The 22,223-nt window shown below is 36.6% G+C and overlaps 1 protein-coding gene and 1 long non-coding RNA gene across 4 annotated transcripts; one reads left to right on the top strand and one right to left on the bottom strand.

Moving 5' to 3' along the window:
- Positions 1-871: 871 nt before the first annotated feature.
- Positions 872-5,102, bottom strand: LOC109049890. Of its 3 annotated transcripts, none has more exons than XR_006156690.1 (4): positions 4,737-5,102; positions 3,885-4,008; positions 3,084-3,251; positions 872-2,851 (listed from the first exon to the last, which is right to left on the bottom strand). It is a non-coding gene; the product is annotated as an uncharacterized LOC109049890 (long non-coding RNA). The 3 variants fall into 3 exon arrangements; XR_006156689.1 differs by lacking the exon at positions 4,737-5,102 and having other exon boundaries at positions 872-1,619; positions 2,719-2,851; positions 3,885-4,017; XR_002011148.2 differs by lacking the exon at positions 4,737-5,102 and having other exon boundaries at positions 3,885-4,017.
- On the top strand, positions 4,212-21,074 carry LOC109049854 (src kinase-associated phosphoprotein 2). Its single transcript, XM_019067523.2, has 13 exons — positions 4,212-4,351; positions 5,102-5,207; positions 5,301-5,326; positions 6,594-6,692; positions 8,989-9,069; positions 9,152-9,235; positions 9,330-9,454; positions 9,532-9,595; positions 9,699-9,812; positions 10,137-10,214; positions 12,511-12,626; positions 20,386-20,488; positions 20,820-21,074. Exons 1-12 carry the CDS (start codon positions 4,312-4,314, stop codon positions 20,476-20,478), a joined length of 1,026 nt encoding a protein of 341 aa, XP_018923068.1. The 5' UTR covers positions 4,212-4,311; the 3' UTR covers positions 20,479-20,488; positions 20,820-21,074.
- Positions 21,075-22,223: the final 1,149 nt, after the last annotated feature.

Consider the following 22,223-nt stretch of genomic DNA (forward strand, 5'->3'; position numbering starts at 1 on the left):
TAGCAAGTGCAAGAAATTCTATTGTAAGGATACCAACACAAAACTGAATTTATAAAAGACGACTTTAGTGGTACCTCGAGAAGAGTGTTCTGTGAAACCTAGCTTTGAGGAAATCTAGCAAGGATAACTTCCAAACATCTGACGCCACGTTGCAATCGCTGCGAAAGTGTCGAAATGGAAATGAGGCCTAGCGGCCAAGCGCTCACACCACACAGAGAACGACCCGAGTCCTTGTATTAGATCAGGCTAACTTTACACCCACATAATGTAGGATTGTGTAGGATTGCTACACTATAACCACCGCAGACCTACTAATGTAGTTATATTAAAAGTTCGATCGTGGTCTGAGGGCTTTTCAGTTATTAACAGAGTGTTTTTTTAATGCTCTTATCTTCCATTTGGTTTATTAAATGTTATATTATTTAGAATTTTCAATCATACACAAAAAGATGTGTACAGAAAAGCCCCTAAATCGCATTTTACAAAACAAAGCTCAAAATCGTTTAGGCTCTAAAGGCGTTGCGCCAAATCAAAGCTGAACAAATAGTTTGACTGACGTCCTTTGACAAACAAACACGTGATCGGCATTCTTTAACCAGGTTAAAGCCTGAGTTGAGATTTGGCACAGAGAAGTGATCAACATCCAGCTAGCTACCCAAAAGAGATTTGTGCATCATAGGCATGCAGGGAAAGATTTAGAATATTTTATATATATATATATATATATATATATATATATATATATATATATATATATATATATATATATATATATATATATATATATATATATATATATATTTTTTTTTTTTTTTTTTTTTTTTTTAACAATTTTATAATTAATAATTTATTACAATTTTGAAAAGCCCTGAATAAAAATAATGTAAATATGTATAACTGTAACCTTCTCACTGAGGCTACTTTTTACATTCTACACATATACATTTTTGGAAATCAGCTGTGTTACCACTTTTGTGGCAGCACCCATTTTTAAAGCTGTGGTTGTAAAGTAGAAAGCTTGATAAATCTAATTTGCCTTTCCATAGTGAATATGCATCACAATAACTAATATGAGCCACTACTAGGACTTGGGTATCATTGCAGATGCATTTGCTAAAATATGTTGTTGCACGGACGCTTCAAGTATAATTATCTGCTTACTTATTAAAGACTGCCATAAAGTTTGACAGTCACATAACTTTCATGATCCTACCCTAACTGAGAAATCAACTTTGCCTTAATGCAAACTGATGTGAAACCATTTGGTATGCATAATATGTACATGTAATTTGGGGCTCCTGCAACAATGTTATTTTCTCAAGTGTTTTGCAGCCTAAGTTTATGGTTTTGGTTAGGGAGCCTGACATATTTTTGGTCATCCCAGCATCTACAAAGATTGATGAACAATCTGTGTAAAGTAAAATTCCTGTCCTGACAGCTATAAAATGCTTATAGAGCAAAGGACTATGCAATGTTAGTCCACTGACTCAGTCTGTAATGTCTATGCAGGCATTTAAAGTCAGTGCAGTCAGCCTTCAACTGGTTTCCATGGAAACCGTGCATTTAATCTTGGTGGTCCCTTTTGTCATTCCTATGCAGGTGGGCTTCATGCAGATATTCTGAGGGTAGAGTGAAATTAGAGCAGAAACACTAAATATAACTGCAAGATGCATGAAAATGCAAACCGTATAATATGAATTTTAAAAATATATGAATTTTAAGTGTGCAGTTATGTAATGCTTAGGAATTCTTCACTCAAAAATTACAATCGCTTATCATTTACCCACTCACATGTACTGATTCTCTTTTGTGAAAAACAAAAGAAGATATTTAGAAAAATGTTCAGTGTTGTTTAAGGCTCCACTAAATTTTCATTGTATGGACAAAAACATTAATTCTGTGTTCTTCTGAAGAAAAAGTCTTTAGGGCGTGGAATGGCGCGAGGGTGCATAAATGATGACAGAATTTTCATTTTTGAGTGAAATATCCCTTTAAGGGTTCGAACCTTTTAAGGATCTGAATCAAATAGAATGGCTCAAGTAGAAGGCCAACCACAGCAACACCACAGAATACAAATGAACAAATTAGCTCTATGAAGCATGATATTATCTCATAGATCACGTTTATGGAATTCCTGAGGTATGCAATTATTCTTCTTCTAGTTGCACTTACGTGGTCTGCTTCTTAAACATCTCTTTTCATCTAACATAAAGTGTTTTTCCTCCTGCGGCTGCAACCGAGGCTTCACTTAATCAAATGACTGGCAAAGGTTCACTCAGAAACACTGCAAAAGCCTCATGAATATATCTACAGTAATTAATATTCAAAGAACCAAATCCCTGCTTTTCTGAGATAACTTATGACTGATGCATTCTTTTGATGACATTAGACATTAAACGTAAACTCAAGGTTCAATCCAAAGGAGCCCAGACTTTTTTTTTTCTCTCTCTCCAGAAACAGGTGGTGAAAGTGGTGTCAAAGGACAGTTTAAATGTTTAAATGTAAGCTAATTCTAAGTCTTTTAAAAACAACACCTGAGCAGCCTAATCCCTTAAAGGCCAAGGGGCAAAGACACCATCTCATCCATCACAAAGTTGAACTTGACAGATACCCTGCACCCTACAGGCAGTGTGAATTACAGTGGCAAGAGTGTGCCCTCAGATGTTCCTCCTTCATGTTCGGGGGCTGTTCAGGTGGTCTGATTCAGATATGACTTACCTGTCACATGTCATAGTATTTGCTGGTGACCTCAGGTATGTTTTCAAGTCTAGTATGTCTTCACGTGGCTGCCATAAACCTTACATTTCAGTATTGTTTTGGGCCAACGAAGCAATCCTTCTCTACCAGCTCTCTGAAACAAAACCAAAGCAAAGAAAAATGTTACAGACTCAGGTCACAAAGCTTGCAAGAAAAAAGGAATGATTCAGAATGTGGCAGTCAGTGGTTTCCATATGCACAAGCATGACAGTATAATGCTAAAACTCTGGGATGAAGAGAAGTACAATAGGCCTATGTCTAATTTAATAAAGATGATGATCACTGGTTATGGTGATATGGATGTAAAACTGCATTTAAACACTCACACACATTCCTCCCTTTGTGGGTTGGGGCCAGAAGCTGAGACGTGTGAACTGAGGTGAGTCCAGATCAAACAGGCTCGGCTGAGGAGCATGAGATATGGAGCTGCTCCCCTATCCTTTAAAAGGTCAAAGGGCACTTCACCTCTCTTTCCCCCTCCACACCAGATGGATCTGTGGCCAGGTCAAATGAGGTTCAAGCAGTGCTCAAGCCGAGCGAACAAGCAGGCAGAATGTCAGTGTTGAATATCAGCCAATACTTTCATAAAGTAAAATTAGCCTTTTATTGTTTCATTTAAGTCATTCCTTTGAATAGCTGTATTTGCTTATGTGCATAAATATATCACAGCAATGCTTGTTCACAAAATATGGATCTAATTATAATGTGCAAAATAACTTTCCGTATTGCTTTAAAAAATATTTTGGACTCAAAAAGCAAATTCCACTCCTTATCATTTTCTAGGAGAGGTATTTTGAGAAGGTGACAGAGTGCAGGTCTCCTGGCAGGGATCTGTTCTCTGCAGTAATCTCTGTGAAACAGCAGAGGAGCACAGAGAGAGCGCACAGAGCCAGATGGAGATGGATAGCTATGTGTTTTCTTATGAAAGCTGTGCATCACCCCCATTCTTCACCTGTCTCCCTCCTCAGGATAAGTGGGCCCCACTCCAAACAGCAGGCCCATCTAAAAGGGCTGAAAGGTCCTTAGATCATCTCACTAAAACCCTCTAATGCACCAGCAGTGAATATATACAAAGGTACAGAGTGCAAAAAAAAAAAAAAACCACCGGACCTTCAGCAGTTACTTACCGAAGTTTGTAAATGAGGATTGCCTCTTCGGAAGTTTGGAAGCTTCTTGAATCTTGAAGATTCAGATTAGATTAGATCATATGGGCATGCTGTATCTTTCCCATCTGTTTTTTCCGCTCTCATGCTAATAAAAACATCAAAAGTAAATTCGACGAATAATGCAATAAAATGAATGACTTATGAAAAGTGTATCATTCCTGTCCAATCGTGCACGTAAAACTGGATGAGGGAACGTGTGATTCCCCAGTGTGCACTGTTTGGGGTGAGCACTCTAGTTAAATGTTTCTGCTGGAGCAGGCGTGAATAACAGTGTCTAATTTGAATAGTGGTTTCTCTAGTGTAGGCTATTGCTTCTTCCGTATTTCATAGTCCACTTGTAACTTCCGTGTTTCGAAGGCTATCTTACTGGGTCAAGCGGTTTATCACAATGAGGTCCATTCCGGAAGACTTGACGACACTCATTTCAGGTAGGCTACTATCGCAATATTTGATAATACAAGAGTTGATAAAGCGAACGTTTAGGTCTCGAGCGCAGTCGGAGTAGAATCGATTTTTTGTCTTCAGTTATAAACTCTACATTTATTTCTGTTCGTACTTGGCTGAAAAGAGGAAGTTTAGACTACCGACAGACGTTGAGAATATTTCCCTGTAACTTACTTGGAGCATAAAGTGGTCTTTGTTTACTTTTTTCTAAAGACGAGGCAGGGTGCGAATAGATGTTTTGTGTTTTAACGTGTTGTTTTAATTACTAAATCAACAATAGGTATGAAAGTAGAGAGTTTATGATGCTATGATTCAACTGCAGGCGAAATTTCTATTTATTTATTTTTTTAAGTTTGAGTCCTAACATACCTGTGGAAGACTCCAGCTTAATATGCTTGAGATGTTTGAACACGGTAGATATTTGCCAGCAATTAGATGGAGTAAGGTTGTTATTAGCTGGTTGACCAGTTGTTAAAAAAAAAATACGGTTGATAGTAGTTGTTTCTGGCCAAAGACCAGTTGACGTATTTTCCAGCAGGGATGTAGCCTTGCCAATAAACTAATCACAGTGTCATTAGTTTGGAATAGTCGAAAATTATGTTCCTCAAACATGAGGTGCACCTGTTTGCATAAACCTAGGCTACTTGGGTTGAGGAATTCATGAAGGTGAAAAATGGCAAAAAAACAAAAACAAAAAAAAAACCCTACATTTATAAATCAGTGTCTGTTTTCAGATCTGGAAACTTTTTTAACTGATGTCCTAAAAGCGGAGAATTTGAGCAAGAAAGCAAAAGAGAAAAAGGATGCCTTTATCAAGCGCATTAAAGATGTGAAATCGAGGTACGACAGAATGTATTCATTAGCTATTACCTGATATGTTTGTGACTCTATGCTTATAAAGTATTCAACAAATCCAAATTATCTGTGTTCCAGCTACTCTCAGGATTTCAAGGACAAGCGTAAGTTTTAATTGCGTTTGTATGTTTGTGTTCTGTGCTTGTGTCTGGGGGAGGGGCTAAAGTTCAAGCATGGTGAAGTAAACTAGTACTTCCTCACTATGCTGTAGGTTACTGTGTGCTTCACTCTATCCTGCTGCATCATAGTTGGCATTCATTCTGAACATGAAAACTTCAACTCTTCATATGTGAACATCTTTGCATGACAAATATGTATAATACACATACACTGTTTCTCTTCTGATGGGAACACATGGAAAAAGTGCTTTAAAAAATAACCTTTAAGTCACTGTATAACTGTTCACAGATCAGTTTTGTGTTCCTTACTACAAATTTAAGGTTGAGATGTGGGTAGAGGGCTGCATTTGGTATAGCACTTTACAGCGGTACTATTACCACAATATCACAGTGTGAACAGGAAGTTATTTGCTCAAATTCAACATGATGACACAAACATATGCATACTTTTTGCTTTGCCATCATCTTTAATATTAATTATATTGTGAGGGAATGGGATTCAAGCAGGCGTGATTCGGAACAGATTTGGAGAAGTTTAGACTCACATCACTTGCTCACCAATGGATCCTCTGCAGTTAATGGGTGCCGTAAGAATGGGAGTCCAAACAGCTGATAAAAACATCACAATAATCCACAAGTAACTGACACCAGTCCATCAGTTAATGTCTTGGGAATCTGCATGTTTTTAAGAAACAAATCCATCTTTTTTTTTATTAAACTTAACCCTTTGCTTTGGTTATACTATCCATAATATTGCTTTCCCAGTGAAAAAGTTATCTTGTCTGAATAAGGAGAGAAATATTAACAGATCAGTCACCTTTTATAAGTGAAAACAGTCCAAAACAGTTATGTTGGTGGATTTGGATGTGAGAGGACAACAGGAGATGGACTCACTGGAGAAAGCACTCAGTATGAAGGATTATGGTCCACTGGTGAGCAAGTGATGTAATGCTAAGTGTTTTCCAAATCCATTAAGTTTAAAGAAGCAAACTCATCTACATCTTGAATGGCCTGAGTATATTTTAAGTATATTTACATTTTTAGGTGAACTGTTCTGTTCTGTTAATTTTCCAAATCTCTTCAAAGCGAGTGCCATTCAAAGGCACCATGTCCAAATTCCCGTGCTGTCAGATATCATATCTGCAAACAACATAGCCTACGTAATATCTGAATTAGACAGTCTTAATGTGTCTTGCTGGTGGAGGTTTGAAAATGTGGCCTTTTTGAGAATGCTGATGAAAACTCTGTGTAGGAGATGAAGAGTTTCCAGAGCCTGATGAAGCGGACACTAACGACGGAGGATCACTGCAGTCCGAGCAGAATGACAGAGATGAGGAAGGCGCTTACGATGGTGAGTGGAAAATTGTGTGATTTATGTAAAAGTGTTACCAGAGAAGAGAAGCATGGAGCACCTGCAATTGTTTGAATGACAGGAATGTCATGTGACATTGTCCTGTACCCTTGAATTCTCTCCCGGAAGTCAAAAGAAAAGTTTGTAATTGTGAGTATTATGAAAGAATCACTGCAATCTATTCTGTGCACGGATTGCATGTACAGAACTCACATAAATTAAGAAACAAAAAGCATTTCTCTCTCCGCTTATGAATGAATCACTTATCATCTTTTCTGCAGCCTCAGCTGTCATAACACAGTATCATTATGGCAGTCCTTTGTCATGTCCTGTCTAGGATTTTTTAGTAGTGGTAGAAGAACACAAAAGCTGAATGAGGTGCTTGAAAGACTGATGTAACCCGGCAACAGGCTCAGGAACAGTTTGAAGGCACAGACGTCAAGGGTTTAGCTCTCTTTTGTCTCTGAGCAAATGGTTTATGGTCTGCAGCCCAGACAATGCCGCCCACAGCCAATGTCAATTCAGGCTTCTGTTTTATTAGCGTCTGCTAAATGAATGCTATTGGTAGAATTTACATTTAAGGAAATCCAGTTTATCTGACTCATTTCGAATTATGCTTCATATCTGATTATTGCATTCTGAAACATATACATAATCGGGAGGGTAGGATGCAGGCCGAGAGTGGTTTGTGTGTATGTATATATGGTAGGAAGAGGTTTACTGCTGTAGTGCAGTCATGTGTTTTATAGGTCCTTTTGCCCTGTGCTTGCCAGAGAGAACAGCTGTTTAGCTCCAAGATGGGATTGAAGCCTGTTAGTGCACACTGCAAAGCCTAGGCGAATCAAAACGGCATTTGGAGATTGACCAAAAAGTTCTTATTTAAATAAATAAAGACTATTTATTTTGGACAGATGTTCTAAAGCAAGTGAAGTTATGAGCTTGTGCAACCATAATGCCACTATTTGGTTAAAGGCAGGGAGTTTGTCATTTAATGATTTCATTAATAAAAAAGTGTCAAAACAGACAGATACATCTCAGGCTGTATTTGTTGAGAGTCAGAGGCTTTGCCTCTGTCAAAGAGCTTTGAGTTTTTCCTCTATTTATATATTCAGCGCATCAAAAGGAAGCTCATCTTTATAGCGGAAGGTGAAACATGTTGGCACTGTTTATTTACGGCCTTTTGCAACCACATTCACTACTTTTGAAGTTAGCATTGTAACACAGATCAAGATCATTTAAAGGGAGTTCATAGTACACATTTTTGTCATGAGTTATAGTTATGGGTTTGTGTACCATTACCATTCAAATTCTTGGGATCCCTATGATTTTATTGATTAAGGACAAATTGATCAGAAATTACAGTAGAGACATTTATGATGTTACAAAAGATTTCTGTTTCAAATAAATGCTGTTCTTCAAACTTTATATTCATCAAAGAACACTGTATCTCAATTTCCACACTTCATTTAGAAACAAACATTTTCAACTACTGTTAAGAACGGCTTCTTGTTTATTAATAAATCAGTATATTAAAATTAATTCTGAAGGGCTATGAAGAAGACTTGAAAATGGAGCTTTCTTGTCATCAAGAAAAAATTACTTTTTAATTATTTTAATTGTAATGTTTCTAAATATTGCTGTTTTTGACCATTTACTTTTTCTCTTTTTGATCAGATAAATGCAACCTTTGTTGAACAGTAGTGTGTGTGTATATATATATATATATATAATTTTTTTATTTTTATTTTAGTATTCATGCTAGTGCTTCTACCAGACATTTTCTACCAGATTTAAGAGAAATCCGCTCCAACTCTGAGGGTGTTCAGTTTGCTTTTCACAGTCAGCGTGTGTCATGCTCCCTTGACAGCACTTTAAACATAATTGCAAACATTCCACAATTGCCTGTGTCATTCATAACACTGCTCTGCTCACTCACACTCATTCAGCAATGCAATGGTAGTGTGTACACAAGAGAAGGGAGGGCAGTGTAAACGAGAGCGGAGGTTTGCTTTGAAAACAGACCATGCATCTGTTTCACATACTGCTGTACCTGACAGATCGGGGCATGAAACTCTATCCAGGCTTGAATCTCTGCTAACTTTAGTCTCGCTTGACGTCGACCTTTGATTTTTAAACCTAAAGGCATGGAATTAGCTTTCTGGCTGCTTTTAACAAATGTATTTAGCTAATTTGTTGTGAAGGCAGGTGCTCCTCTTTGTGGATTCTTCACCAGCAGAGTTAGCACTGCTCATCATAAGCTGAACTAAAATCTAATATTTCTGTTTGTTGAAATCAGGAGTTCAACAGGCTCCTCCGGTGGCAGCTCAGGACCTTCAGTCCGTTTTAAAGAGTGGCTACCTGGAGAAGCGCAGAAAGGGTAGGTTACTGCATTCACAAACAGGTTGCTCATGAGAAGAAAAAAAAGAAGTAAAAAATAACCTCCTTTTGACCTCTTATAGATCACAGCTTCTTTGGCAATGAATGGCAGAAGAGATGGTGTGCTTTAAGCAGCAATATATTCTACTACTATGGCAGTGAGAAAGGTGGGAAATCTACTGTTTTTGTTGTCACCAATAAATTTAGTCCTGAATTCAATTTCTTTTTTCTGAAATTGGATCATTTCCTAATCTTCACTAGATAAACAGCAGAAGGGAGAGTTTAATATTGTCGGATACATGGTCAAAATGAACAACACCCTGCGGAAAGATGCAAAGCGAGATTGCTGCTTTGAGATCTCTGCTCCAGACAAGCGTGTTTATCAGGTTGGTCACCTCTCATAACATGCAGTGTTTATTCATATTCTCAGATCATTATCACTCACAATACCCTTTTGCTGCAGTTCTGTGCTGCATCCGAGAAAGATGCCAAAGAGTGGGTGGAGCACATTGACTTTCTGATCAAAGGTAGGACTGTACATCAGAAAAACACTGCCGCTCTCTAAACTTGGCTTAGCAGGTGACTTTTATGAACAAATGCATCATGTTTTGCATGTGCTTTGACTATCAGACATGGGTGGAGTCATTCCTGAAGATGAAGAAGAGTATGATGACTGTTTGCCTATGAACCAACCAACCAACCATCCTGCACCTATCGATGATGACATTTATGAAGAACTCCCAGGTTTGCACCTCAATTTCTTATTTTTTTGTTTATTTGTCTAATTATATTATATTATATTATATTATATTATATTATATTATATTATATTATATTATATTATATTATATTATATTATATTATATTATATTATAATTTTGAACACAAAAAAATACGGACTGCAGTTTTAAGTATTTTATTGTTATTTATTAACTTCTGATGTTGATAAACAGTTATAGTCATGTATATGCCTCTATGTACAGTATGTGGTGGAAAATGGCTACAGAAATTTTGAATTTGGTGTATTGCTCTCCGCTCTGACTGGCACATCTATTCTCTCCCTCTCAGAGGAAGATGCACCCCAACCTGTTAAACCAGCAGTGACCCTGGCCAACAAACTCCCACCACCATCTACCCCTGTGACAGGTAATTACCACTGGGTCACCAGGCCTGTCCATCCCCTACCTGCCCTGCTGTCCCATAACACCACACAGACTCCCAGATCTGCCTGGGTGGCTATCATTTGTCTGTCCAACTTTTTTTTTTTTCATCTTAAAAGGGCATAGATAGGAGGGATGAGGTCTTGAAATGACAACAAAAGATAGAATGTGGAAGAGAAGCAATGGATATTGCAGGTACATATGGATTTGGGAGATTAGCTGGTAAAGTCACACTGATGACAGGAGTAGGAAGTTAGTCTGGCCTTCAGGAAGATACCTGGAATTTTTTGCTGTGTTTTTGCACCGTTTATTATTTGTAATGATACTTAATTTAACAGATTGGTGTTTATTGGTTAGACAAATGCTCAACAATACTCTTGCCATCATCTCAGTTATTATTTTAAAAAGCTATATTGGTTTTTCTGTGCCTGTGTGGGGAAGCATGTATCCTGCCGGGTGCTGGGCACTGGGCAGGGGTTGGTAGGCTCTGGCAGGAAGCTGACTCCATTGGTGCACTGTGGCCCACCATGGCCCTCTGCTCCAGGCTCACAGCACAGGAAGTCCTGCTGACAGAAGCGATGGCTGAGGCAGGATCTCGTGACAGATGCTCAGTGGAGGGGGCCAGCTAGAGCACTAGTGAGAGCCATAATGGTGGGGAATAATACAAGCTTCACAGATTCTGGAAAGCAAGATTGTCATATGAATTATCCTTATTAGTGTTTGTTGTTATCATTCAGGGCTGTTTTGAATAATGTTTTAAAATCCTGTAAGTGAATGCAATAATGCTGATTCCAAACTCGTGCAGCAGGTGTAATACTAATGCCTGGTTGTTCTAGGAGAAAGCCCTGGGTAAGGTTATATTTAGAAAATAATTAGAATAATCTGCCAAATCAGCATAGCTGGGAATCTGCCAGCATTAATGTCTGTTGAAAGATATTTACCTTTAGGGGTATGTTTTTTTTTCTTTATATGAAAGCAGTTTTACTAAACACCCACTCATGGTGCTGCCTTTGGGTAGACAATGTAGATTAATAAATATATTGTAGATATGAATAAATAATGCTCTAAACCAAGAGCCAAGAGAAAGGGCAGGTTAAATGTAAACCCAAGAGCATTGTTTTTGTTGATGTTTTGAGATTGAAAATAAATGTTCTTTTAAAAGGGACTGAAACTTTGCTGAAGATGATAAAAAAAATCAAAAGCTTTATGAATAAAAAAAGGCTTAAAACAAATGTGGCTTGTATTACAAGTTACAAGTTAACTTTCAACAGTGAGGAGTCTTTCATTAGAGTTCTTCAGTATGCATCTCAACTGGCAAGAGCCTCAGTTCAGCAATTTATACTCTCTGCTGCCCACTAGTGGATCTTTCTGAGCCAGAAAAACAGTGGGGTCTTCAACCAAGAACCCAGGGGGCCACTATGGTCCCTGGCCAGGCCCTTGGAATCATACTAAACTAAACTAGCTTGAAATTGTATTTTTGTTTATCACATATTATGTCTTTTTGCAAAACATTTTTTGAGATCAAACAATAATTGTTGGAAATTAAACCCTTTTTTTTCTGCAAAAAATGCATTAAATTCATCCAAAGTGACAGTAAAGACATTATAATGTTACAAAAGATTTCTATTTCAAATAAATGTTGTTCTTTTGAAATATCTTTACAGCAAAGAATCAATCACAGTTTCCACAAAATTATTAAGCAGCACAACTGTTCAACATTAATAATAAAAACAAATGTTTCTTGAGCACCAAGCATATTAGAATGATTTCCCAAAGGATCATGTGACACTGAAGACTGGAGTAATGATGCTGAAAATTCAGCCTTGCCATCGCAGGGATAAAGTACATTTTAAAAGATATTACATTAGAAAACAGTTATTTTGAAACCGTACACAATGTTATCATTAAATTGTGATATATTTCACATTATTATCTGTATTTTTGATCAAATAAATGCAGCCTTGGTGAGCATAAGAGATTTTATTCAATAATATCTCACAGTTTATCTCACTGACCCTAAACTTTTGAATGATAGTGTACATACATAGAGAGTGAGATTTCTTTGACGGACAGATGAGATGTTCAGAGACCAAACCAACAACCTAACAATCCTCATTTTTACAGCCCGTCATAAACGTTTTGTGATGCATATGTTAAGAGTGTACTGAGTTCAGAACAACGCTTTTAAAAACACGAAATGCTATGCTATTCTTTATTTAATGATTAAATTCTGTTTTTAAATGATCTTCTATTTAAATGATCTTCTGTTTTTTCCCCTGCAGCAGCGAACAAGAGCACAGACTATGTCAACTACTTCCAGGGCTTGTGGGATTGTTCTGGAGAGCATCCCGATGAGCTCTCCTTCAAGCGAGGAGACACCATCTACATCCTCAGCAAGGTAAGACGGGAGCCATGGCCTGGAAACTTCCAAACTTGCCGCAGTTGTCACAACCCACGTGATGGAGGACAGAAATAATACAGCATGAGGTAATGTTTATTACCCTGCCCTCTCAGACGTCAGCAGGAAAAGATGAATTTGCAAAAACATTCAGTTAAATAAATACACTGTGACGTCTGGATAACAGATTTGAGTCAGATGCAGAAAGGTTCGTTTTGGGCCTGTTTCTTTGCGCGAGCGGCGTTCCTGAGTGTGGAAGTGAAGTAAACCCTCTCCCTGTGCACGGTGATGGGATTAGTCTTGTCACAACGGAAACCATTTTAGTGCTCTTGGCCCTGAGCAGAGCAGTCTGGCAGCCAGTGGCATTCTGTCACCTCTCTCCACGTCTGCCCAGTGCGTGTGCGTGTCTCAGAGCTCATTTGTGTGTGAGTATTTCAGCACTGGAAGACAGCCGTGTTCAATGCCATGTTCAGTGTGGGCAACCGTAAGCAGACCTTTAGCATATACACATCTCAGCCAGTCACTATTTATGGCTGTAATGGTAGTCTGTGTTCTCAGGAAACGCTGAATCCACCTCTCTATTCGTACCAGGTGCTGCGGAGAAGTGCGTTTGGTTAAAAACTTCCCGTACCTGTCAGCTCCGATGCGTAGGCCGGCTGTGCAGATCTGGGAAGTGCCCGTGGGGTTTGTACCTGGCTAACAGAATTAGCTCGATACCTCTCAGGGCTACTTAAAACAGGTCAGGCTGCTCCGTTCCCAGAAACTAACTCGGTATCTTGCGGTTTGTCTACTTAGCGCCGTTGCCCTTCAGAGAAAGAACTGGAAAGCTTAACCGTGTTTGTGCTTTCTTTCTCTTTTAGAAGGGAGGTTTTGTGGTATCGACATTATGCTGGTGTTTATGAATAATGGTAGGGAAATGTGTGGGTCAGGGATGTACTATACAAGTGTCCATGAGCTAGTTTAAAGCTAGTGACAAATTCTTATTTTATTTGTATTCATGTTGGCTTCATATAGTTTTGAAAAACTTTAATACCATTTTCAGGAAAAGTTTCAATGTGTAATGTGGCATAAACATCAGGTTTGTTTCTTTTACCTTTATTTAACCAGGAGGCAGCTTAATAAATATATATATATATATATATATATTTTTACAGTCACAGAAGGGGCAGGAGACAAATAGAAAACACAGAGATAAAAATTCTAATGTAAATTCATTTATAAACAACTATCTAAAACTAATCAAAAATTACTGTTATTAGTTCAAGTAAAAATAATAACATATTTTCCTTAAAAGTTGAATACATGTTTGTGTACACAGATTATTATCCTCACAGTAAATTAGTAAATAAAACATAGTTTTTAAATAAAAATATAAATATAAAAACAGATAGATAGATAGATAGATAGATAGATAGATAGATAGATTAAAAATAGTTTATAAGGTAAAATTTGATTATATAAATGTCAAGAATTATTCTTTCATAAATATCAAGTTTTCTAGGAGTTGCACCACATGAAATTTTACAACCTGAACTAACCTTGCCCTATCTTAAAAAGTTGAACTATGTGATTATTGACCTTGACACACAAGTATAGAAGATCTGCATGGGTCCTCTCTGAGATATCTCTTACTGTTTTGTTGTTTTCTGCTTGTTGATTGTATTCGGTTTTGTAGACAAAAGTTTTAAAATCATTAAGCAGTGAAGCAATTTTCTTAATATTCTAAGAAAGGTTAATTAAGGATTAAGCCAAAGTACTTAAATGGATTGTTTCAACTAAAAATTAAATATTGTAATTTACTCACCTGTAGTTCCTAACCTTTATGGCTTTCTTTCTTATGCAGAACACAGAAGAAGATATTTTAGTTTTGGTGACCATTGACGTCCATTGTATGGACAAAAGCACAGAGAAATTTTCTCAAAATGTAATAATTTTATGTTCCACAAAAGAAAGAAAGTCATGCAGGTTTGGAACAGAAGGTTCTGGAGGCTTAAAAGAATTTTCATTTTTGGGTCAACTATTCATTTAAGAATTTGTTAAGTCTTATTTAAAAAATAAATAAATAAATAAAAAAAACACTTCATTATTAAATCTGGACATCTGGATTTTATACCCCCTCAAAAATATTTAAATAAATTTTAATACAGAAATGAAAAGAAATTAAAACAATTTAAATAAATTGATAGGTAGGACAAAATAAAGTGTACCCCCGTTGACCCTGTGTATAGTAGTTTGATTCTAGTATTTCAGTCTTATGGGGGATCAGCCTGTTATTGGAGCATGAGCTGATGTGTGTCAAAAGAATATTTATTGCTTTAAGAGTATGAGATAGTGATTTTAAATTTTTAAATAAACAAAATTCCATCTTTTTTGTAAGTATAGTTTGTAAGTGTAATCAGTAATGGTGCTATATTTGAAGTAAGTTGCTGTATACTGGGATAGCGAACTATACCAAATATTACTGCCACACATATCTCGACGACAGCCGCAGACTAGAGCAAAAAGATTTAAAAGTTAATGAAATAAACCTTTGTTGTTGTTGTTGTTTTTAAATGACTGGTAAATAGAGGATTGAAATTCAAATAATATCTGATGTCTTTCTGCCGCACCTATTTTCAGCAAACATGAGATTTTCAAGTGACCTGACAGCTTCATCTGAGCTTTTTAGGAGGGCTGAGATAAAACCCTCATAATAAGGCCTAGCAATGCCTATGTGTGATGTCATCTAATGTGATCCATTAAGTAATGGTGAAAGTTTAGGTCTCAAGAAGTGATTACACAGGAAAGAAGCTGACACAAAGAACTGCTGAATACAGCTTTCCATAATTCTACCCAATTTATTTATATTCGTTTTACTAGAGACACAGAAATGTGCAGCAGCAAGATAATGTATCTTCAGGAGAAATAGAGATGACATCCCAATTTCACCAGTAGCTAAAAATCCATAATTTGTAATGGATATATAAAGCATGCCAATGGGGAAATTATCTCATTCTGTTAAAAGTCAGCAGGCTGTCAGAAAATGACAGAATATGGTCTGAATGGGATCCAGGGGTGACTGCGTTTTTCAGAACAAGTCTGCCATCTAGTGGCTGCAATGAGTGCGGTGGCATTTTAACCCCAAAAAAAATTAGCCTTTTGAAAGATATAATTGTGTTGTTTGGATTTTTATTTCTTTATAGACACCATTACGTGTATATATATATATATATATATATATATATATATATATATATATATATATATATATATATATATATATATAGGCAGTCTGATTCAGGTTGGTTGGAATGTTATTGAAATTGTAAAAAGCCTTGTCTCTTTACAAATAATAATATAAAAAGGTCACAGGGAATTTTTTAAACAAATATCCCTCTCCTTTAAATCCCATTTTTATGAAATATTCATGAAATTTATCGCACTGCATAAAAGAGATAAGCTTAAACCCTGGATGTTGCCAAACAAGGCTGGGAAAGAACTGCTTGACACAGTCCAATGAGGCTGTGTCGTATTTGTGCCATTTTATGGGTACTACAAGGCTTGGTTTACCATGAATATTGCAGGCGCTCTTTTGTAGCGTAGCCCCTTCCCCCTTCCTTCAGCCAGGCTTACAGATGACCGTAAAGACGGTGTGGGTTTAGTGTCCAGCTGTGGCTCACAGGCCATTCAGAGCAGTCTGGGGAACAAGCCAGTGGGGCTATTAGTGGCCTACCTCCTTCCCCTTGGCCATGCAGCAGCTGCAAGTCTAACACCACCCACCCCCCACCCCCCTCCATTTACCCCCCGTCCAAGACCCTCAACGTCTCTGAAAGGGTATTGACCATCAGACCAGGGGGAGGTGTCAGGGCCCTAAATCACACACACGCACACACCACACTCTCTTCTTTTCAAAGCAGGCTAGTGTGTGCTGTAAATGATGCTTGGTCAAAATAGTGCGTCACATGGTCCGTCTGGGGTCCAGAAGCATTGTAAACCTCAAAGACCCACATCATTTCAGTGGCATAATATGCAGATTTTAATCATGTAGGATTTAAATTATTCAACTTACATCAAGATATTTCAAAGGTCACTTTAGTGTGCTAAATGCTAAATTAGGAAGTCTATGTGACCTTACATGTCAGCTTCCTTAGCTAGGCGCTGAATAGTCGTGTGTGGGCATTTAGCAGGAGTGTGAGGTCTGCATTGCTTTCCTGTTGCAGACTTATTTGTCACCCTCACCTTCTAATCTGACCCTCTTGCACACGCACATATTTTGGCACACACGGCACCAGGCGCTGGTCTGTCAATGAGGTGTGTCTGTATCAAAGGACGGCTACAGGAAGTTTCTGCTTCACCCCTTAACATGTGCACTTCCTGTCTTGTTTCACACAGCCTGGGCAACTGCCCTATATTTGCCAGCCTGAGGTGTGTGAATCTTGGACATTAACACGTTTCGCTTTCATCTGTATTTTAAAGACAGCAGAGTCATTTGTTTATGAATTTACAATATTGTTCAAAATTTATAGTAAGATTTTAAAAAATTTATACTTTTAATGAGGTTTTAAAATATTTTAATGCCATGTACCCTCAAATATGATGAATATCATTTTTGCAAAGGACTCCATTCTTAAAATATAAAGGATGCTATATATATTGAGACTAATTTATACTATGTGGAAAAAAAAGTATGATATTATTTAAATATCATTATATTGAAATAAATTGGTTATACATGTATACACATGTAAAATATTGTATAAAAGAACATTAAAAACCTTTAAAATGTTTAAAATTATTAATTAAAATGTATTGATTATTAAGCATCATAAGGAAGATATTAATTAATTACAAATAATTATTATTATTAAATGTATTTGTTTAGCACAGTGGTTCTCAGTAAATATTTTGTGGTTTAAGTTGATGTTTTAATAGTATTTAAACTAATATTTAAGTATTTTATGGATTATAGTTATTTCAGTATATAGGTTAGAATATATTTAATATGCATACATAATATACATTATATATAAATGTGTGTATATATATATATAAATGTATAAACATTATATACATTGTATTAAAAATGTATATTATGTATATATATTAAATATGTTATATATATTAAATGTATATGTTAAAGTAATAACTAGAATCTTAAATGAAAATGCTAAGAACAAAAAATCAAGGTATGAAATTAAATTTAATTAATTGAATTGTTTTCCTGAAGAACATATAGATCTTGAAATTTCTGGAATCTATTAATTAAATACATCAATGATCCCAGTTTCTGTTAAGCCTGAAAACAAGCATCTTAAAAAACACCTGATCTACAGTCCTTTATTAGAACATATAAATGGAATATATTCTAAATTATATTCCAAATCTAAGCTTTACAGATAACAAAAGATTTATTGAAATATGTGGCCTTTCAGCAAAGTTTTTCTTTTTAGCCTTATGAGGAGGACAGTGCACACTGAGGACAGTTGGCGGTGGAGAGACGCTCTCCATTACAGTGTGTGTGTCTGCGGCAGCTGTCAGCAGCTGCATAACCAGACCTGTGTTTTATAGACAGATACATGCACGCAGGCAGTAAGAGGTTTGCTGGCCGGAGCTGAGCACTATACATTATACAGCAGGAATCACTTAGGCTGCCGGGGTCAAGTAGGGGCCCACAAACTTCATATTTAACTTCAGATGGGGTATGATTCAAACCTCATTGCTCTTTCTGAACCATACAGAGAGAGATTTTTTTTTCTCCGATGTTGAGGTGACGAGCAGTGAGTGTCTTGTGAGCTTTAGAGAGATCAAAGACTTGAATGTCAGAGAGAAAAAAGGCTATAAATGTCAGTCAGAGTACACTGGATTGAGATGTTTCAGGGTTTCAATGTAGATGACTGTTCTTTTCAAGTACAACAAATGAGTGTTTATGTGGTAACTTTCAAAAACATGCAGAGCTGAGGTTGCAGATTGGTGATGAGTGAGGGCCCCATTATGGTCCTCCATACTGCCCTACAAAGGCAAAGCACAGGAACTACACCAAAGCTAAAACTGTAATTGAGTTGGTGTTTTTACTTTATTGTTTACATTGAGCCAAACCTGTCTGTCACCTAGACAGATCATAGAGACCCCGTTTCAGTCATAACTCAATTTTGACGAAAAGTGTCACTGTGTTCTGCCTTTGCAAAGTAGTATAAGATTTTTGATTTTTGATATGACGTTTTGATGCCAAGGACTTCCAGATATGATGAATGGCTGGACCCCTTCCTAAAACATAAGGCAGCTATATTTCAAGCATATAAATTGGTTTAAATTTAAGTGTGATTTTAAAAACAACAAATTAATTGTTTCTGAGATTACAGTACTTTCTGTATGTGTAAAAAAGTATCTGTTTCCACAAAAATATTAAGCAGTACAACTTTTTTGACCATTGATAATTAAAAAAAAATAATTTTTTGAGCACCAAATTAGCTTCTTAGAATGATTGCGTATTTTAATTGTAATAATATTTCACACAATAACTGTTTTAACTATTTATGATAAAATAATTGCAGCCTGCATTGGACTTTTTTTCAGAAACATTAAAAAACTTATCAAAACCAATTCTTTTGAATATTAGTGTGTATAATTGTCTTTTATATTATATTATATTATATTATATATTTTTTATTTTTAAATTGGTTATATCTTTTAAAATAGTTACTTTTTAAGTTGATAGTGTATCTGAAGTTAACATACTAATACAGATTTTTTCATTTAATATATTTGAATTCCATATTTATTTATTAATTTATTTACTTTCTTATAATTATTTAGCAAAGCTGTTTTCAGATTTCTTTTTCTCTAACTGTGAAAATCTAGCGCTGTCAGTAGAATAAAGATAATTGCATTAATCTCTTGATTTTTGACCATGTTTAGAAAGCAGGATAAAATAGAAATATTACCAAATCTGTATATTATGCACACGTAACTCTGACAGCCCTAAAATACATTTTGTAAAATGTTGTGAACCCTCCAGCACCCACTTGCAGGTCAGTGGGGGTCCCCAGACCCCAGTGTATCTAGTTCCTCCGAAGGTCTGCTGGGAAATGGAGTTTAATACGGAGGTTAAAGTACATCCCTAGTTCAGTTCAGTCCAGTCTCCTCTTCCTGCTTCTCTCCATTCTCCTTTTTGAAAGAAAGCACAAAGCCCAAAGTTTAGAAGGAATCTGTGAGAAACAGAGAAGTATGGTGGATGTGGAGAAAACACAGGGTTTAGTGGCTTTGAAGTGAATGGCACCGTGTGATCTGTTTGTAATTATGGAATACAGAAAGAGAGACGGATGGATGGATCTTATCTGCTTCTTATCTTTATGGTTATCTTTTCCATGAGCTGGAGAAGAGCTGATCTGTCTCTGTGCGGGAAGAAAAGGACTCTGTCCTCGGGCTCGCAGATCTGTTGTGCTTCATACGAAATATATCGCCCGTTCACATTCTCTTGTGTAATCTTTATAGGTCCTATGGGCCTTGTGTCCTTGAATTGGCCTTGGAAAGACAGACAGGAGGTTGGGAGGGAGACAGAATGGGGGGTAGGGATGTACAGATAGAGACAGTATGAGAAGAAAATGAAGTAAAACCTGAAGATGAGCGGGTAAATGAACTATATATCGACAGATTTCATTCCCCTGAGCATTGATCTATGAGATTTGACCTCGCTGATTGTGTCACTGCACTGATTGGTCTCAACAGTGAGTGAGTTTAATGAGCGTTTGCTATCGTGTTCAATTATTTTATTTTTTTACAGGAGTATGACATGTTTGGCTGGTGGGTGGGGGAGATGAAAGGGGCCATCGGAATCGTGCCTAAGGAGTATCTTCTTGAACTGTACGCGCTGTAAGGGGTCTGAGGTGAGTAAATGATCCTAGAATGACAGCCGATAAACCTAAGCTGATCATATATATATATATATATATATATATATAGATAGAGAGAGAGAGAGAGAGAGAGAGAGAGAGAGAGAGAGAGAGAGAGATTTGAAGATTGAGATTTTTTGAAAGCTACAAATAAAACTTAGTACATTTTAGTCATTCTACATCAGACTCCATGTTTAATTCACTGTGTTATGTATGTTTCTTTTTACTATTTGTAAAATGTAATAGCAGTTTCTAAGGGAAAATTTATTTCCAAGTAAATCCTGCTCCATTTTTGTTTTAATTGTATATTTTTGTTAATTTCTAGGAAAACTCTGATGGCCTGCTGTTCATGTTCCAAGAGTCGCTTTCTCTTTCTGTGTGTTTCTATTATTTTGTGTGATGTGTAAAGCAAACTGCCAGTTTAAAAGCACAAGTGATTGTAACATGTGAAGGATGTGAAGCTTATTGTTTGCTAATTATTTAATTATCACTGAGTGAATGTAAACCTCTTTTTGTGTCTTTCAACGGCATTCAATTGTAGGTAAAAACTGTATGAAATAAAGCTTGCGCGTTCACAAAACGTCCTGGAGTCTTTTTAGCGGTTTGTATTCTAGCCAGCAGGTGGCAGCAGCGTATAACTTTCTGTGTAATGAGCTCCTGCGTCAAACTATTTCAGAGCAGATGTGGGATGTCTTTATTTGAGACTAAGTTTGATTTCTCCACGGGGACAGACAACACAAGACAAGACAGGTTTCTACACAGACCGTGAGTGCTGCTTGTACGTACAATCACGATGTAACGAACTGATGGGAAACCAAATCTCTGACCTTTTTATGCAGAACATAAACAAATCAAATAGCAGTTATTCAGATGTGGAATGAATTATCTGCTGCAGGAGAACTGTTTGGCATATCGGAGAGTATCTTCATGGACCGCTGCGCTGACATCCACAAATATCTGGGCACTGAAGTGAGAAACTTAATTAAAACACATGTCAGGCCGTTACCTTCTCTGCCAAGAAGAATGTATCCAAACGAAGTCTTACTATTTGCATATTAACTTGCTCATTCAAGCTTTACACAATAAATACTAAAGACATTTTAATTGGATTATTACATAACACTGTATTATATACCAGTTGATAAACAATTAGACTTGGGCCTGATTTTAAAGTTGAGCAGCATGGAACAATTTCAGTCAAATGTTGTCACCATGTTTATTATATATAAAATTTCAGCTAAATTAATAAATATGCCAGAATGAAAAAAATGTTATGTTAAATTCATACGCTGTTTCTGATATACTATTTCTTTACTCTCTAGATACTCGCCAGCGCAGTCTATTTTTGCTTATAAGAAACCGAAACTGCCGTATACGGCCCGCTGGATCATTTCAGACTCGGATGATCAATTTTGAAATATTTGAAATGTAAGTCACGTAAAGATTTTGCGGTTACCGGGGAAACTGCTAGTTCCGGAAGTGACACCTGCTGCTGGCAGAGAACAAATTTGCATTTTCAATAAACCCATCTGCTATTTTTGCTACATATTTTTAAATGTGAACCAGTGGATCGACAAAAAGCTAATGCATTACAAAAATCTAAACAATTAAGACACTAAGATATATTTATGTAATTTAATATAATTGATTAATAATAGCCTAATTGTTTAAATTAATATAGTAATTGGTACTTTTGACTCTTATCTTTTCTTAAAAATTGTTTAAAGGC

Source organism: Cyprinus carpio, chromosome B16 (genome assembly GCF_018340385.1).
Source record: "Cyprinus carpio isolate SPL01 chromosome B16, ASM1834038v1, whole genome shotgun sequence".
In the NCBI taxonomy this organism is placed as follows: domain Eukaryota; kingdom Metazoa; phylum Chordata; class Actinopteri; order Cypriniformes; family Cyprinidae; genus Cyprinus; species Cyprinus carpio.

Bases quoted from the DNA above. Each gene is read 5' to 3' on its own strand.
- LOC109049854 (XM_019067523.2), top strand. From the start codon at position 4,312: ATGAGGTCCATTCCGGAAGACTTGACGACACTCATTTCAG. The intron at 9,813-10,136 runs GTTTGCACCTCA...TCTCCCTCTCAG, and splicing joins CATTTATGAAGAACTCCCAG to AGGAAGATGCACCCCAACCT. The intron at 10,215-12,510 runs GTAATTACCACT...TTTCCCCTGCAG, and splicing joins ACCATCTACCCCTGTGACAG to CAGCGAACAAGAGCACAGAC.